This window comes from Salvelinus alpinus, chromosome 2 (genome assembly GCF_045679555.1).
Source record: "Salvelinus alpinus chromosome 2, SLU_Salpinus.1, whole genome shotgun sequence".
Taxonomy (NCBI): Eukaryota; Metazoa; Chordata; class Actinopteri; order Salmoniformes; family Salmonidae; genus Salvelinus; species Salvelinus alpinus.
The window spans coordinates 96,000,761-96,020,229 of NC_092087.1; the positions used below are offsets into that span (position 1 = coordinate 96,000,761).

General features: G+C 47.6%; 1 protein-coding gene across 1 annotated transcript in view; it reads right to left on the minus strand.

Annotated features, from left to right (window-relative positions):
- Positions 1 to 1,276: 1,276 nt before the first annotated feature.
- Positions 1,277 to 19,469, minus strand: part of LOC139568310 (bromodomain-containing protein 4-like) — a 56,164-nt gene continuing 37,971 nt past the window's right edge. The window contains 11 exon segments of the mRNA XM_071390065.1: positions 1,277 to 1,802; positions 3,587 to 3,836; positions 4,629 to 4,816; positions 10,538 to 10,671; positions 10,944 to 11,052; positions 11,420 to 11,517; positions 12,442 to 13,320; positions 13,662 to 14,111; positions 17,988 to 18,080; positions 18,799 to 19,059; positions 19,146 to 19,243. Of these exon segments, the coding sequence (XP_071246166.1) occupies positions 1,734 to 1,802; positions 3,587 to 3,836; positions 4,629 to 4,816; positions 10,538 to 10,671; positions 10,944 to 11,052; positions 11,420 to 11,517; positions 12,442 to 13,320; positions 13,662 to 14,111; positions 17,988 to 18,080; positions 18,799 to 19,059; positions 19,146 to 19,243 (2,629 nt within the window). The 3' untranslated portion in view covers positions 1,277 to 1,733.

Genomic DNA, 19,469 nt, shown 5'->3' on the forward strand with positions numbered 1-19,469 from the left:
CCGTCATCTTGAACTTCTTCCATTTTCTAATAATTGTGCCAACAGTTGTTGCCTTCTCACCAAGCTGCTTGGCTATTGTCCTGTAGCCCATCCCAGCCTTGTACAGGTCTACAATTTATCCCTGATGTCCTTACACAGCTCTCTGGTCTTGGCCATTGTGGAGAGGTTGGAGTCTGTTTGATTGAGTGTGTGGACAGGTGTCTTTTATACAGGTAACGAGTTCAAACAGGTGCAGTTAATACAGGTAATGAGTGGAGAACAGGAGAGCTTCTTAAAGAAAAACTAACAGGTCTGTGAGAGCCGGAATTCTTACTGGTTGGTAGGTGATCAAATACTTATGTCATGCAATAAAATGCAAATTAATTACTTAAAAATCATACAATGTGATTTTCTGGATTTTTGTTTTAGATTCCGTCTCTCACAGTTGAAGTGTACCTATGATAAAAATGACAGACCTCTACATGCTTTGTAAGTAGGAAAACCTGCAAAATCGGCAGTGTATCAAATACTTGTTCTCCCCACTGTATATGTATAATCTGTGGCTTGTGTTCATTTACAGGTCAGAGCTGTAAGGCAAGAGCCACATTCCAACACCTTTAAAATGTACCCCTCCCTCCCTCCCTCTCTCTCTCTCCCCCCTTTCTTCACTCATCCTTCCCTCCTTTCTTCACTCATCTTTCCTCGTTTTCCCTCCTTTCTTCCCTCTCTGCCTCCATTCTTGAAATAATCAATGAATCAGACATGACTGAAAAAATGGAGTTCAAGCTTTTACACTTTCAAGTTGTGTCAAGTCAGTGACGTCACAAAGAACTAGGAGAGTGAGAAGGAAGGGTGCTTCTTTATAGTGTTGGGGTGTGACCCCGGTGTTCATCCTGCTGTCCGGAGAGAAACTGAACCCATCTCAGGGGAAACGTCCCAAAGGGCACCCTAACTCCCTATATAGTGCACCACTTTTGATCAGATCCCCATAGGCCCTGGACAAAAGTAGTGCACTATATGAAGGGAATAGGGTGCCCTTTTGGGACGCAAACATGATAACACACACACAGCCCGCCCACTTCTCCCTCCCCATCTCCTCCCTAACCCCAACCCCTCACCCACCCCGCTTAAAACCCAACATCAAAAAACAGGGAGAGAAAAATACTAGATTAAGAGAGAAATGAATCAAAGAGAAAGAAGTCTGTCCGTCGTCTCGTTCGCCCCTCCCTCTCTCTCTCACGTCAGAAGGTGTTCATCTTCTTCTTCTTTCTACATTAAACCCTCCTCCTTCTTCTTCTTTATTTTCAGGTAATAGTTCTCAGTCCTCCCCTCCCCCCTCGGTTTCGTTTCAGAATACAAGAGGAGTTCAAATATCTGTTTATTGATAGATATCCGGTTTCACCATTGCCCACGGCAACAACCAATCATCAACGATAAACGGGCAGTTAGACACAAAAAACGCATCTGAAATTGCAAAAAAAGTGGAAGTTGTACTCCCGGTCCCCACCGCTGGGGGGCTCCACCTTATTACTGTACCTCACCTCAGTCTCCTTCAAGTCTCTGGAGCTCACATCCTGGTCTGGTTATTACTGTACCTCACCTCAGTCTCCTTCAAGTCTCTGGAACTCACATCCTGGTCTGAGGTCTCTAATCAAAGAGAGGGAGGAAGGGGGGGTGTTGTGTGTGAAATCCCAGCCATGGTGGGATAAGGTAGAGTTCATATCTCTTTCTCTCCCTTTCTCAATATCTCTCTCTCAGAACAGGTTCTCTTCAAAGATGGCCATCAGGTCGCTCTGGAAGTTGATGTCAATGGTGTCCGCCATCTGTAGAGAGAGGGGGATGAGAGAGAGTGACAGAGAGAGAGAGGGGGATGAGAGAGAGAGGAATTAGATGCAGTGTTAATCTTTCCCATCTTTTCTCAGCTAAACTACCTCTCCTCTGTATTATTGTAATATAACTGAAGAATATACATATATTAATAAGTATCTTTATGATGATTATCTCCTCCTCTCTCCTGCAATACTAGTATATCATGTTAGTATTGTAGTAGTATAAATGCTATAAAGTATTACCACCTCTCTCCTGCTATACTAGTATATCATGTTAGTATTATAGTAGTATAACTGATAAAGTATTACCACCTCTCTCCTACTACACTAGTATATCATGTTAGTATTGTAGTAGTATAAATGCTATAAAGTATTACCAACTCTGTCCTGCAATATTAGTATATCATGTTAGTATTGTAGTAGTATAAATGCTATAAAGTATTACGACCTCTCTCCTGCGATACTAGTATATTATGTTAGTATTATAGTAGTATAACTGATAAAGTATTACCGCCTCTCTCCTACTACACTAGTATATTATGTTAGTATTATAGTAGTATAACTGATACAAGTATTACCACCTCTCTCCTACTACACTAGTATATCATGTTAGTATTGTAGTAGTATAAATGCTATAAAGTATTACCATCTCTCTCCTGCAATATTAGTATATCATGTTAGTATTGTAGTAGTATAAATGCTATAAAGTATTACGACCTCTCTCCTGCTATACTAGTATATTATGTTAGTATTATAGTAGTATAACTGATAAAGTATTACCGCCTCTGTCCTACTACACTAGTATATTATGTTATTATTATAGTAGTATAACTGATAAAAGTATTACCGCCTCTCTCCTACTACACTAGTATATTATGTTAGTATTATAGTAGTATAACTGATAAAAGTATTACCACCTCTCTCCTACTACACTAGTATATCATGTTAGTATTGTAGTAGTATAAATGCTATAAAGTATTACCACCTCTCTCCTGCTATACTAGTATATCATGTTAGTATTATAGTAGTATAAATACTACAAAGTATTACCACCTCTCTCCTGCTATACTAGTATATTATGTTAGTATTATAGTAGTATAAATGCTATAAAGTATTACCACCTCTCTCCTACTACACTAGTATATCATGTTAGTATTATAGTAGTATAAATACTACAAAGTATTACCACCTCTCTCCTGCTATACTAGTATATTATGTTAGTATTATAGTAGTATAAATGATATTAAGTAATACCACCTCTCTCCTACTACACTAGTATATCATGTTAGTATTGTAGTACTATAAATATTACCAACTCTCTCCTGCTATACTAGTATATCATGTTAGTATTATAGTAGTATAAATACTATAAAGTATTACCACCTCTCTCCTGCTATACTAGTATATTATGTTAGTATTATAGTAGTATAAATGCTATAAAGTATTACCACCTCTCTCCTACTACACTAGTATATCATGTTAGTATTATAGTAGTATAAATACAACAAAGTATTACCACCTCTCTCCTGCTATACTAGTATATTATGTTAGTATTATAGTAGTATAAATGATATTAAGTAATACCACCTCTCTCCTACTACACTAGTATATCATGTTAGTATTGTAGTACTATAAATATTACCAACTCTCTCCTGCTATACTAGTATATCATGTTAGTATTATAGTAGTATAAATACTACAAAGTATTACCACCTCTCTCCTGCTATACTAGTATATCATGTTAGTATTATAGTAGTATAAATGCTATAAAGTATTACCGCCTCTCTCCTCCTCCTTTCCTGCTCGCGGCGTCTCGCCAGCTCCCTCTGCTGGTCCATAGCGTTCTGTGCTGCGGCCGAGGGTGGAGGTGTGGCCTGTTGAGTGGGAGGGGCCTGTGGGGAGTCGGCGGGAGGGGTTGAGGCGGGGGGCGTGGGGGCTTGAGGCGAAAGTTGCTCCTGGCGACGACTAGAGTCCTCCTGGACACGCCCCCTTCCCTGCTGCTCCACAGAGTCCTCATCGTCACGGCTACTGGAGAAGAGAACACGCGGAGTGTCAGAGGGGGAGGAGCTTAGCTGGGGTGCTAGAATGAGCTTACTTCTCCCTCTATCCCCCCATCCATCCTTCCCTTTTTTCTCACCATAGTTTCTACCTCGGCTGAGAGGTCTTCTCCCTCCATCCTTCCCTTTTTTCTCACCATAGTTTCTACCTCGGCTGAGAGGTCTTCTCCCGCCATCCTTCCCTTTTTTCTCACCATAGTTTCTACCTCGGCTGAGAGGTCTTCTCCCTCCATCCTTCCCTTTTTTCTCACCATAGATTCTACCTCGGCTGAGAGGTCTTCACCCTCTCCTCCTCCTCCCTTTCCTCTCCCTCCATCTCTCTTCCCTTCTTACCGTAGTTTCTCCTGCTCTCTCCTGGACTGCTCGGCCTGTGCTTTCAGTTCTCTCTCTCCTCCAGTATCTCCCCGCCCTTTCCCTCCCTCCATCCTTCCCTCTTACCGTAGTTTCTCCTGCTCTCTCCTGGCCTGCTCGGCCTGTGCTTTTATCTGTTTCTCTCTCTCCTCCACTATCTCCCCGCCCTTTCCCTCCCTCCATCCTTCCCTCTTACCGTAGTTTCTCCTGCTCTCTCCTGGCCTGCTCGGCCTGTGCATTTATCTGTTTCTCTCTCTCCTCCACTATCTCCCCGCCCTTTCCCTCCCTCCATCCTTCCCTTCTTACCGTAGTTTCTCCTGCTCTCTCCTGGCCTGCTCGGCCTGTGCTTTCAGTTCTCTCTCTCCTCCAGTATCTCACCGCCCTTTCCCTCCCTCCATCCTTCCCCTCTTACCGTAGTTTCTCCTGCTCTCTCCTGGCCTGCTCGGCCTGTGCTTTTATCTGTTTCTCTCTCTCCTTCTCTCGGGCGGCGCGACGGAACTGTTCGAAGCTGTCGCTAGACGAGCGGACAGCGGAGGCGGGGGTGGACTGAAAACGCTGGGCCAAGCTGGCCCAAGAACCCATGTTCTTTAACTTCACATCCTGGGAGGGAGAAAGTGTAGTGGGAGAGAGTGCGACACAGACATTTCGTTAACACACACTTTTTAAAAGACATTTTAATAACACTGCCTTACAGGAAAAGTAATATTTTTTTACAACTAAATCTATTTTATTTATGTAAGTGGAATTTCATAGGAAGGGTCCTGACACATTTGTTTTGTGATTTCACATGTTTTTGAGAAACTTACTCCAACCAGCAAATCATGTTTTTGAGAAACCTGAGCAAATCACTTCCTCATCCTCGTTGTGTAGTATGGGAGCTCTGATACAAACATGAACAAAGACTTCAAAAACAGCCGAATAGGAAACAGATCACTTCCTCATCCTCGTTGTGTAGTATGGGAGCTCTGATACAAACATGAACAAAGACTTCAAAAACACCCGAATAGGAAACAGATCACTTCCTCATCCTCGTTGTGTAGTATATGGGGGCCCCGAAAAAACACAAACAAAGGCTTCAAAAACACCCAGATATGTCCTTTTATAAAGGACAAAGCTGTCAGTGTTGTAATGCAGGTGTGTAGATGTTGTCTGCATGACGTTGTGTCATTCTGAACTTCAGCCACAACGCTGTATTCCATTTTGTTCAACTCAAACAATTTTATGCACGTGCATATTCGCGTGCATGGGTGTACTTCCTCGTTCCCAAATCCTACTGTGTGCATGTAGGCTAAATTAGGGGGGAGGTGCTACCGACATAGGTAAGGTATAGCTTTCCTTACGATGTCAGTCACTCACGAGAAAACAGACGAGAAAGGAAACAGCGGACCAAAGTAGTATTAGTTGTTAGGTTTGCTGAAAAAGATTCACAGATGTGCAATCCCAAAAACACCAGAACGCAAGAAAAAAAACACGTAATACTATAACTTTTCACTGACTTCCTTTGGTTGACCGATATCTAATAAGGCTTTGGCTAGTTGTTCTGTATAGACGCATAAACACTCCCGTCTACAGACTTCCTTTGGTTGACCGATATCTAATAAGGCTTTGGCTAGTTGTTCTGTATAGACGCATAAACACTCCCGTCTACAGACTTCCTTTGGTTGACCGATATCTAATGAGGCTTTGGGGCTAGTTGTTCTGTATAGACGCATAAACACTCCCGTCTACAGACTTCCTTTGGTTGACCGATATCTAATGAGGCTTTGGCTAGTTGTTCTGTATAGACGCATAAACACTCCCGTCTACAGACTTCCTTTGGTTGACCGATATCTAATAAGGCTTTGGCTAGTTGTTCTGTATAGACGCATAAACACTCCCGTCTACAGACTTCCTTTGGTTGACCGATATCTAATGAGGCTTTGGGGCTAGTTGTTCTGTATAGACGCATAAACACTCCCGTCTACAGACTTCCTTTGGTTGACCGATATCTAATGAGGCTTTGGCTAGTTGTTCTGTATAGACGCATAAACACTCCCGTCTACAGACTTCCTTTGGTTGACCGATATCTAATGAGGCTTTGGCTAGTTGTTCTGTATAGACGCATAAACACTCCCGTCTACAGACTTCCTTTGGTTGACCGATATCTAATGAGGCTTTGGCTAGTTGTTCTGTATAGACGCATAAACACTCCTGTCTACAGACTTCCTTTGGTTGACTGATATCTAATGAGGCTTTGGCTAGTTGTTCTGTATAGACGCATAAACACTCCCGTCTACAGACTTCGCACGTTGAATTTACGGGTCTGCAGGGAGCATTTTTGGTTTTGAGAAGCCATTTCACAGCCACCACACAAATGGTAATCTCAAAACCGGTTCAGGCCGTATGTCTTGATTTACAGAATAATAGCAAACCACTCAAAGCAAAATGGGGCACACATTATTCACAGGAGACTGCCGGAGTTAGAAACCTTGATTTACAGAACAATGATGCTTAACAGCCCATCTCAGGGTCCCAGACTCCAACGGTGATTGGGGCCAAGACAACTTGGCTGTCTTATCTGTGGATCATTCTAGAAGGACTGGGCTGATCCACAGAGCTGCGTGTGTACTGGTCTTCTACTACTTTAATTGGGAGTAAAAGTAAAAGACACACACACACACACACACACACACACACACACACACCACACACACACACACACACACACACGGCTGCATCTAATGCACCACACCCTGCAATAAAAACAACTATGTACCTACTGTACGCTTGATTATATATTTTACTGTTTAAATCCAGTCACTTTATCCTCCCATCCACCATGTAGTCCATGTTACTGTCAATATGTATCCTCCCATCCACCATGTAATCCATGTTACTGTCAATATGTATCCTCCCATCCACCATGTAGTCCATGTTACTGTCAATATGTATCCTCCCATCCACCATGTAGTCCATGTTACTGTCAATATGTATCCTCCCATCCACCATGTAGTCCATGTTACTGTCAATATGTATCCTCCCATCCACCATGTAGTCCATGTTACTGTCAATATGTATCCTCCCATCCACCATGTAGTCCATGCTACTGTCAATATGTATCCTCCCATCCACCATGTAGTCCATGATACTGAACTGATACTGTCAATATGTTATTATATGTTCTTCAACAGTGAAATAAAAGTTATACACGTGTTCTTCCATTACTCAATTTGAAATTGAAAAACGTTTCTAGAACTGGGCTGGCACAAGCAGGTCCCATCGTCACTTGTTGCCCAGAGTGGGGTGCGCTAGCGGGACAACGGTGTCTCGTCACCAGACACATCTAGATTTTACAAGGCTGGCACAAGCAGGTCCCATCGTCACCACCGAGTGGGGTGCGCTAGCGGGACAACGGTGTCTCGTCATCAGACACATCTAGATTTTACAAGGCTGGCACAAGCAGGTCCCATCGTCACCACCGAGTGGGGTGCGCTAGCGGGACAACGGTGTCTCGTCACCAGACACATCTAGATTTTACAAGGCTGGCACAAGCAGGTCCCATCGTCACTTGTTGCCCAGAGTGGGGTGCGCTAGCGGGACAACGGTGTCTCGTCATCAGACACATCTAGATTTTACAAGGCTGGCACAAGCAGGTCCCATCGTCACCACCGAGTGGGGTGCGCTAGCGGGACAACGGTGTCTCGTCACCAGACACATCTAGATTTTACAAGGCTGGCACAAGCAGGTCCCATCGTCACTTGTTGCCCAGAGTGGGGTGCGCTAGCGGGACAACGGTGTCTCGTCATCAGACACATCTAGATTTTACAAGGCTGGCACAAGCAGGTCCCATCGTCACTTGTTGCCCAGAGTGGGGTGCGCTAGCGGGACAACGGTGTCTCGTCACCAGACACATCTAGATTTTACAAGGCTGGCACAAGCAGGTGCCACTCCGCGCAGCAAAGACACTCGTCTTCAGTGGGTGTCGCTCACCAGTGCACCACCCGTCCCGAGTCGGGCCTCAGCTTCTGGTTGAACACCTCGCTCTCTTGCTCTCTGCTCCGCTAAAGATCCTCGTCGGTGTATTCCGGTTCAAATAAATAAGGCTCGGCCCCAAATTCTAACACTTCCTTTTTGTATTCGTTAGCTAGCTTGGTATATTAGTAACCGCCAGCTGTGTTTTTACAGCAGACACCTTATTGTAGATGAGTAACCGCCAGCTGTGTTTTTACAGCAGACACCTTATTGCAGATTAGTAACCGCCAGCTGTGTTTTTACAGCAGACACCTTATTGTAGATGAGTAACCGCCAGCTGTGTTTTTACAGCAGACACCTTATTGTAGATGAGTAACCGCCAGCTGTGTTTTTACAGCAGACACCTTATTGTAGATGAGTAACCGCCAGCTGTGTTTTTACAGCAGACACCTTATTGCAGATTAGTAACCGCCAGCTGTGTTTTTACAGCAGACACCTTATTGTAGATGAGTAACCGCCAGCTGTGTTTTTACAGCAGACACCTTATTGTATATTAGTAACCGCCAGATGTGTTTTTACAGCAGACACCTTATTGTAGATGAGTAACCGCCAGCTGTGTTTTTACAGCAGACACCTTATTGCAGATTAGTAACCGCCAGCTGTGTTTTTACAGCAGACACCTTATTGTAGATGAGTAACCGCCTGCTGTGTTTTTACAGCAGACACCTTATTGTATATTAGTAACCGCCAGCTGTGTTTTTACAGCAGACACCTTATTGTATATTAGTAACAGCCAGCTGTGTTTTTACAGCAGACACCTTATTGTATATTAGTAACCGCCTGCTGTGTTTTTACAGCAGACACCTTATTGTATATTAGTAACAGCCAGCTGTGTTTTTACAGCAGACACCTTATTGAAGATTAGTAACCGCCAGCTGTGTTTTTACAGCAGACACCTTATTGTATATTAGTAACCGCCAGCTGTGTTTTTACAGCAGACACCTTATTGTATATTAGTAACCGCCAGCTGTGTTTTTACAGCAGACACCTTATTGTAGATGAGTAACCGCCTGCTGTGTTTTTACAGCAGACACCTTATTGTAGATGAGTAACCGCCAGCTGTGTTTTTACAGCAGACACCTTATTGTAGATGAGTAACCGCCAGCTGTGTTTTTACAGCAGACACCTTATTGTAGATGAGTAACCGCCAACTGTGTTTTTACAGCAGACACCTTATTGTATATTAGTAACCGCCAGCTGTGTTTTTACAGCAGACACCTTATTGTAGATGAGTAACCGCCAACTGTGTGTTTTTACAGCAGACACCTTATTGTAGATGAGTAACCGCCAGCTGTGTTTTTACAGCAGACACCTTATTGTATATTAGTAACCGCCAGCTGTGTTTTTACAGCAGACACCTTATTGTAGATGAGTAACCGCCAACTGTGTGTTTTTACAGCAGACACCTTATTGTAGATGAGTAACCGCCAGCTGTGTTTTTACAGCAGACACCTTATTGTATATTAGTAACCGCCAGCTGTGTTTTTACAGCAGACACCTTATTGTAGATTAGTAACCGCCAGCTGTGTTTTTACAGCAGACACCTTATTGTAGATTAGTAACCGCCAGCTGTGTTTTTACAGCAGACACCTTATTGTAGATTAGTAACCGCCTGCTGTGTTTTTACAGCAGACACCTTATTGTATATTAGTAACCGCCAGCTGTGTTTTTACAGCAGACACCTTATTGTATATGAGTAACAGCCTGCTGTGTTTTTACAGCAGACACCTTATTGTAGATTAGTAACCGCCAGCTGTGTTTTTAATGCAGACACCTTATTGCAGACTGCAGTGTGCTTCTGAACCTCCCTAAGGGGTTGGGAACGAGGAAGTACACACATGCGCGTGCATAGAAATATCTCTTTAGTTGAACAAAATGGAATACAGCGTTGTGGCTGAAGTTCAGAATGACCCAACGTCATGCAGACAACATCTACACACCTGCATTACAATACTGACAGCTTTGTCCTTTATAAAAGGACATATTTGGGTGTTTTTGCCTTTGTTTGTGTTTTTTCGGGGCCCCCATATACTACACAACGAGGATGAGGAAGTGATCTGTTTCCTATTTGGGTGTTTTTGAAGTCTTTGTTCATGTTTGTATCAGAGCTCCCATACTACACAACGAGGATGAGGAAGTGATTTGCTCAGGTTTCTCAAAAACATGTGAAATCACATGGACCCTTCTATAATATTCCATTTACATATTTAAAAAAAAGGTGAGATTTGGTTATAAAAAAGGAAACTTCTCCTTTAAATGAAGTCCTGAATCTACATGCTTTGTTCTAGTATGATTCTGACTCTCTCTCACCTGTGTCTTCTTGGCAGTGATGGGTGTTTTAGCCTCCTGCTTCAGTTTGCTGTCCTGATGGGAAGGGGGAGGGGCCGGGGAGTCCGGGAGGCGGAGCCCAGGATGAGAACCGTCCAATAGCTTCACATCTGATCCTGCAGGAGTCAATTGATTGGTTGATACAGGTGACCTATTCACTGTGAAGAAATTCTAAAATAGAGACACTCTACCGTCGAGGCAGAGAGACAGACAAATCTCTCCCGCTCTCTCCCTAACGCTTCTTACACACACACACACACACACACACACACACACACACACACACACACACACACACACACACACACACACACACACACACACACACACACACACACACACACACACACACACACACACACACACAGAGCCAGGTGTGTGTACTCACTGTGTGTGTGTTTGTTGTCTTGTGGTTTGTGGTGTCGCTGGGCGGGGCTGAAGGGGGAGGGGGGCAGCACCGGGGAGCGGAGCGGCTTCTCCTCTTTCACCCTCTGGTTCTGCAGTGAACACACAGGGTTAACACACACACACACACACACAGGTCCTCTTTAACCCTTAATAACGCCCTCTGGTTCTGCAGTGAACACACAGGGTTAACACACACACACACACAGGTCCTCTTTAACCCTTAATAACCCCCTCTGGTTCTGCAGTGAACACACAGGGTTAACAGACACACACACACACACACACACACACACACACACACACACACACACACACACACACACACACACACACACAGGTCCTCTTTAACCCTTAATAACCCCCTCTGGTTCTAGAGAGAACACAGAGTTAACGCACACACAATGTACAGTACACAAACACACACACTGTACACACACACTCTCTTTGTGTACTCACAGGTTTCTTGGGCTGGGAAGGGGACTGTCTCATTGGTGGGAACTGAGGCATCTGGGGAGAATGTATCATCAGAGGGGAGGGGCTCTCCCTACGAGGACCTATCACAACGGGAGAAACACCAGTATGGAAATTAGTGGGGTAGAGGTCTTCACGGATATACCCTAACCTGATTACCTGAGATCCAAACAGTCTGCAAATATGTCAAATACAATATTATATTGATGAAAATAAATATCCTCTATATGTCACATTTGGTGCACATGGCAGTTGGTTCAGTCAAAAGCATAAATCTCTCAAGTCAAAACAGTTCTGCTGGCTTTGAGCAGCAATAAAGACCCATTTTTTATCTGATATAGACCCGACCCAATTTGGATCCGATTCTCCCTCATCTCGGACATGCTTTGGGTTGGATCTGGTCCACCTCGGATCCGAATCGACTTGGATATATCCTGTCTGTGTCGAACGGGAAATTTCACGGATCCAATTCGGTTCAGATTTTCCTTTTTCGGGATTCAAGAATCCCTCTAGTGGGTGTTGTCTGCCTGCGTGTCTGTCTGTCTGCGTGTCTGTCTGCCTGCGTGTCTGTCTGCCTGCGTGTCTGTCTGTCAGCCTGCGTGTCTGTCTGTCTGCCTGCGTGTCTGTCTGTCTGCCTGCGTGTCTGTCTGTCTGCCTGCGTGTCTGTCTGCCTGCCTGCGTGTCTGTCTGCCTGCCTGCGTGTCTGTCTGCCTGCCTGCGTGTCTGTCTGCCTGCCTGCGTGTCTGTCTGCCTGCCTGCGTGTCTGTCTGCCTGCCTGCGTGTCTGTCTGCCTGCCTGCGTGTCTGTCTGCCTGCGTGTCTGTCTGCCTGCGTGTCTGTCTGCCTGCGTGTCTGTCTGCCTGCGTGTCTGTCTGCCTGCGTGTCTGCGTGCCTGCGTGTCTGCGTGCGTGTCTGCGTGCCTGCGTGCGTGTCTGCGTGCCTGCGTGTCTGCGTGCGTGTCTGCGTGCGTGTCTGCGCGCGTGTGTCTGCGTGTATTATCTCTCCTACCTGTATTGAAAGGCTCAGTTTTGATCCGTGGTGATGGTTGTGGATGTAGTATCTGCTTGAGCCCTTTCTGTGCCGGGTGCATGGTGCTCTGTTGCTGGGGGAACGACATCCCCTGTCCCGCCTGCTGCATGTGTGAGTGAGGGTGTGAGTGAGGATGTGTTGCGAGCCTCTGCTGTTGCTGGGTTGGAGCGGCCGCTGCCTGTGACTGAGTCTGCATGGCCTGCATGAGCTGAGACTGGACCCGCCCAGGAGACTGTGTGTGGCCCGGGGGCCGGGACATGAGCTGAGACTGGACCCGCACAGGAGACTGTGTGTGGGCCGAGGCCCGGGACATGAGCTGAGACTGGACCCGCACAGGAGACTGTGTGTGGGCCGGGGCCCGGGACATGATCTGAGACTGGACCCGCCCAGGAGACTGTGTGTGGGCCGAGGCCCGGGACATGAGCTGAGACTGGACCCGCACAGGAGACTGTGTGTGGGCCGGGGGCCGGGACATGAGCTGAGACTGGACCCGCACAGGAGACTGTGTGTGGGGGTGTATGTGTGCCGGGGGCCGGGACGACTGCAGGTACATGTGCACCTGGCTGAGCGGGACGGGAGGGGTTTCAGAGTTAGTGGGCACGGCCTCTTCGTCGTCCTCAAATAGGGCTTGAGGGGGTTGGGCCGAGACCCCCAGGATTCCGTGGGGGGTGGGGGGAGAAGGGACACAAGGGCGAGGGAGGGAGGGTTGGGGAATGTGGAGGGAGGGCTGGGGAATGTGGAGGGAGGGCTGGGGGGGAGGAGTAGCGGAGGAGGTGGAGGGGGGGAGAGGCTGAGGGGGTTTGGGGGCCGCTCGGTTGCTGGGGCGGGACGGCTGCTGGGGGAGAGCATTGTGGAGTGCTACAGAGAGAAGGGAGCGAGGAGAGAGAGAAGGGAGGGAGGAGAGAGAGAGATGAGGGAAGGAGGGAGGAGAGAGTGAAGGGAGGGAGGGAGCAGAGAGAGAAGGGAGGGAGGGAGCAGAGAGAGAAGGGAGGGAGGGAGCAGAGAGAGAAGGGAGGGAGGGAGGAGAAAGAGAAGGGAGGGAGGAGAGAGAAAGAGATGAGAATGGGGGGAGAGGGACAAAAAGAGTAAGTACAGAAATAAATGATATTTCTAAAATCTAAATGTTTCATTAAAACCAAAACCCCTCGACACAATGAAGTGTAGAAATGTGTGATGTGTGTGTCTGTTCATCCACATACCTGCGGAGAGCATGACGGAGGGCATGACGGAGGGCATGACGGAGGGCATGACGGCCTGCTGGTTGAGGAAGGGCTGTGTGCTCTCAGAGGTGTGTGTGTGTGTGTTGGTAGCGTTGAGGTGGGGGGGTCCGGCGGCAGGGGCCCCCAGTTCATTACGGCGGGGCTCCCCCACCTGCTGGCTCAGATGGGGGGCCAGGAAGTGAGCTAGGGGGTCAAAGGTCAAAGAGGAGTCCAGAGAGGTCACGGGGACAGTGGGGGTGGAGGGAGGAGGAGGGGGGGCGAAGGGGTGTTGATGCTGCTGCTGGGGGGGTTTGGACTGAACTAGGGGGGTCTGGGGGGAGGAGGAGGGGTCCAGAGGGGCAGTGATGCTGACCCCGCCCCTGCTGGACTGGTGGGGTCTCTTACAGTATATATTGCTAGAGGAGGACTTTTGCTGCTGGGGGGCCAGCCCTGAGAAAGAAAGAGAAAGAGAGAGAGAGACAGAGAGAGGGAAGGAGAGAGAGAGGGAAGGAGAGAGAGAGGGAAGGAGAGAGAGAGGGAAGGAGAGAGAGAGGGAAGGAGAGAGAGAGGGAAGGAGAGAGAGAGGGAGAGAGCAGGAGAGAGAGAGGGAGAAAGCAGGAGAGAGAGAGGGAGAGAGCAGGAGAGAGAGAGGGAGAGAGCAGGAGAGAGAGAGGGAGAGAGCAGGAGAGAGAGAGGGAGAGAGCAGGAGAGAGAGGGAGAGAGAGAGACAACATAATGTAAATGATGTGTGTACAGGGCTTGACATTTAGGTCAATTTCCCAGCGGCACACCGGGCCAGTGCCAACTGAAAGCTACTGGCCCGAACGGAAAAACTATTGGCCCAGATCAGGGGAGGAGTGGAAAGAGGTGAAAGTAGCCAATAGTCTAATAGTCTATAACTATAATAACCTACCCTCCACACACAAATCATTACACTGTAACTTAATATCATATTGACATTTTTAAAAAACTATCTCAAAAAGGGTGTTATTGTTAGTGACTGAACAGTGAGCGGCTTGTAAGACTCTAACATTTGTTTTTGTTTGCCAAATAAGGTTCAGTTTTCCTCGTTTTCACTCTCAAAATCACACCTTGTTTCTTTCTAGCTAAATTGGATGTTCTAAGTCTACAGCAATACTTTAAAATCACATCAGGAGGCCACTACTTCTGAGGTCTGGAAAAAACCCTAACAAAAACCATACTGAAGTTCACCTTTAATTCAATTGCGCACCGAGGAAGAGACAGTTGTGTTTGGCTAGTGGCGTTTCTGTACAATGCCCACCGCATTGATAGAAATCATCACGATATCATTCTGTCAGGTGGTCCTACTTCACAGACGACATTTAATTGGGAAGGTTTTGGGGGAAGCATCTCCTGCATGCTAACTCTCTCCTGCATGCTAACTGGCTCCTGCATGCTAACTGGCTCCTGCATGCTAACTGGCTCCTGCATGCTAACTGTGTCCTGCATGCTAACTGTGTCCTGCATGCTAACTGTCTCCTGCATGCTAACTGGCTAACTGTCTCCTGCATGCTAACTGGCTAACTGTCTCCTGCATGCTAACTGGCTAACTGTCTCCTGCATGCTAACTGTCTCCTGCATGCTAACTGTCTCCTGCATGCTAACTGTCTCCTGCATGCTAACTGTCTCCTGCATGCTAACTGTCTCCCGCATGCTAACTGTCTCCCGCATGCTAACTGTCTCCCGCATGCTAACTGTCTCCCGCATGCTAACTGTCTCCCGCATGCTAACTGTCTCCCGCATGCTAACTGTCTCCTGCATGCTAACTGTCTCCTGCATGCTAACTGTTTCCTGCATGCTAACTGTCTCCTGCATGCTAACTAGCGACACAACAACAGGCACACAGAAACAGGCTTTACGTCTTCAGAAAGATACACAAATCCCTGATGCATTCTGTCGTTCTACTGAGAGCTGCTTCACAGCCAGTTGACTGAGAGCTGCTTCACAACCAGTTGACTGAGATCTGCTTCACAACCAGTTGACTGAGAGCTGCTTCACAACCAGTTGACTGCTTCACAACCAGTTGACTGAGAGCTGCTTCACAACAAGTTGACTGCTTCGCAACAAGTTGACTGAGAGCTGCTTCACAACCAGTTGACTGCGTCACAACCAGTTGACTGAGAGCTGCTTCACAACCAGTTGACTGCTTCGCAACCAGTTGACTGAGAGCTGCTTCACAACCAGTTGACTGAGAGCTGCTTCACAACCAGTTGACTGAGCTGCTTCACAACCAGTTGACTGCGTCACAACCAGTTGACTGAGAGCTGCTTCACAACCAGTTGACTGCTTCACAACCAGTTGACTGCTTCACAACCAGTTGACTGCTTCACAACCAGTTGACTGCTTCACAACCAGTTGACAGAGCTGCTTCACAACCAGTTGACTGCTTCACAACCAGTTGACTGCTTCACAACCAGTTGACAGAGAGCTGCTTCACAACCAGTTGACTGCTTCACAACCAGTTGACAGAGCTGCTTCACAACCAGTTGACTGCTTCACAACCAGTTGACAGAGATGCTTCACAACCAGTTGACAGAGAGCTGCTTCACAACCAGTTGACTGAGATGCTTCACAACCAGTTGACTGCTTCACAACCAGTTGACTGCTTCACAACCAGTTGACTGCTTCACAACCAGTTGACTGCTTCACAACCAGTTGACAGAGAGCTGCTTCACAACCAGTTGACAGAGAGCTGCTTCACAACCAGTTGACTGCTTCACAACCAGTTGACAGAGCTGCTTCACAACCAGTTGACTGCTTCACAACCAGTTGACAGAGATGCTTCACAACCAGTTGACAGAGAGCTGCTTCACAACCAGTTGACTGCTTCACCACCAGTTGACTGCTTCACCACCAGTTGACTGCTTCACCACCAGTTGACAGCTTCACCACCAGTTGACAGCTTCACCACCAGTTGACAGAGCTGCTTCACCACCAGTTGACTGCTTCACCACCAGTTGACTGCTTCACAACCAGTTGACTGCTTCACAACCAGTTGACTGCTTCACAACCAGTTGACTGCTTCACCACCAGTTGACTGCTTCACCACCAGTTGACAGAGCTGCTTCACAACCAGTTGACAGAGCTGCTTCACAACCAGTTGACTGCTTCACAACCAGTTGACTGCTTCACAACCAGTTGACAGAGCTGCTTCACAACCAGTTGACAGAGAGCTGCTTCACAACCAGTTGACTGCTTCACAACCAGTTGACTGCTTCACAACCAGTTGACTGCTTCACAACCAGTTGACTGCTTCACAACCAGTTGACTGCTTTACCACCAGTTGACTGAGAGCTGCTTCACAACCAGTTGACTGAGAGCTGCTTCACCACCAGTTGACTGAGAGCTGCTTCACCACCAGTTGACTGAGAGCTGCTTCACCACCAGTTGACTGCTTCACCACCAGTTGACTGAGAGCTGCTTCACCACCAGTTGACTGAGAGCTGCTTCACCACCAGTTGACTGAGCGCTGCTTCACCACCAGTTGACTGAGAACTGCTTCACCACCAGTTGACTGAGAGCTGCTTCACCACCAGTTGACTGCTTCACCACCAGTTGACTGAGAGCTGCTTCACCACCAGTTAACTGAGATCTGCTTCACCACCAGTTGACTGCTTCACCACCAGTTGACTGAGCGCTGCCACACCACCAGTTGACAGAGCTGCTTCACCACCAGTTGACTGAGAGCTGCTTCACCACCAGTTGACTGAGCGCTGCTTCACCACCAGTTGACTGAGCGCTGCTTCACCACCAGTTGACTGAGAGCTGCTTCACCACCAGTTGACTGAGAGCTGCCTCACCACCAGTTGACTGAGAGCTGCCTCACCACCAGTTGACTGAGAGCTGCCTCACCACCAGTTGACTGAGAGCTGCCTCACCACCAGTTGACTGAGACCTGCCTCACCACCAGTTGACTGAGCGCTGCCTCACCACCAGTTGACTGAGAGCTGCCTCACCACCAGTTGACTGAGCGCTGCTTCACCACCAGTTGACTGAGCGCTGCTTCACCACCAGTTGACTGAGCGCTGCCTCACCACCAGTTGACTGAGAGCTGCTTCACCACCAGTTGACTGCTTCACCACCAGTTGACTGAGCGCTGCCTCACCACCAGTTGACTGAGAGCTGCTTCACCACCAGTTGACTGAGCGCTGCCTCACCACCAGTTGACTGAGCGCTGCTTCACCACCAGTTGACTGAGCGCTGCCTCACCACCAGTTGACTGAGAGCTGCCTCACCACCAGTTGACTCCTGCTCCCCACTCAAACTATGTATTATGAGCCGTGTGTGTGTAGTGTTGTGTGTTACCTGTGTCGTCGCTGTCAGAGGAGTCACTGCTGCCTGATGAAGATCCTGTCTTCATCTTCATCACACTGGTCACCTCCAGAGCCTTCTCTACTGCTTCACACACACAGGATGGGTTTACACTCTCTCCCTGGATGGGTTAACTGGTCATTCTGGTCAATATTATTTCACCATCTCTCTTTCTCCTTCTCTCCCTCTTTTTCCTTCTCTCCCTCTTTCTCCATTATTTTTCCACCACTCACTCTCTTCCTTCCCTCCCCCTCGCTCCTTTTTACCTGGCTGTGATATCTTCTTTCTAAGGCTGGTCCAGACATATTTCTCAGGCTCTCTCCCCCTCCCCACCTCTCTTACCTGGCTGGGATTTCTTCTTCTTTCTAAGGCTGGTCAAGAAATATTTCTCAAGCTCTCTCCCCCTCCCTCTCTCCCTCTCCCCCTCCCCACCTCTCTTACCTGGCTGGGATTTCTTCTTCTTTCTAAGGCTGGTCCAGACATATTTCTCAGGCCCTCTCCCCCTCCCTCTCCCCCTCCCCACCTCTCTTACCTGGCTGGGATTTCTTATTTCTTTCTAAGGCTGGTCCAGACATATTTCTCAGGCCCTCTCCCCCTCCCCACCTCTCTTACCTGGCTGGGATTTCTTATTTCTTTCTAAGGCTGGTCCAGACATATTTCTCAGGCTCTCTCCCCCTCCCTCCCCACCTCTCTTACCTGGCTGGGATTTCTTCTTCTTTCTAAGGCTGGTCCAGACAAATTTCTCCCCCTCTCTCCCCCTCCCTCTCTCCCTCCCCACCTCTCCCTCCCTCCCCACCTCTCTTACCTGGCTGGGATTTCTTCTTCTTTCTAAGGCTGGTCCAGACATATTTCTCCAGCTCTCGGAGCGTCGAGGGTTTCAGCGTCTCAAAGTCGATCTCTATCTCGTCTGGGTTGGTGTTCTTGAGCGATGGCTCTCGTGATTGGATGATGTGGACGACGCGGCCAAGCTTGTCGCCGGGCAGTTTATTGATGTCCAGACTGAGCTGGCGTTTCTCCTCGTAGGACATTGGCTTACACCTGTCAGCTGCCCCGCCCACAAACACACCTGGGACACAGACAAGTACATTAACATTTATGAAAATATATATATATTTTTTTTTATTTTACAAAATCTCTCTCTCACTCACTCACTCGTGTCATCTTCTGCCTCCAGCGAGGCTGAGGGGGCAAGGGGGGTGGAGCCGGTCTGACGTGGGGCGCCCCGACTGTTCTTCGTCATTTCTTTTTTACTGTGGAGAAAGAGAGAGATGAGAGCGAGTTGACAGAGCGTGTCAGAGAGAAATGATTAATCAATCAGAAACCTCCACTGTCCATCCTGGGTTTATCCATCCTACCCAGATGTCTCTACCTGGGCTTCTCTCCATCCATCCTACCTGGGCTTCTCTCCATCCATCCTACCTGGGCTGCTCTCCATCCATCCTACCTGGGCTGCTCTCCATCCATCCTACCTGGGCT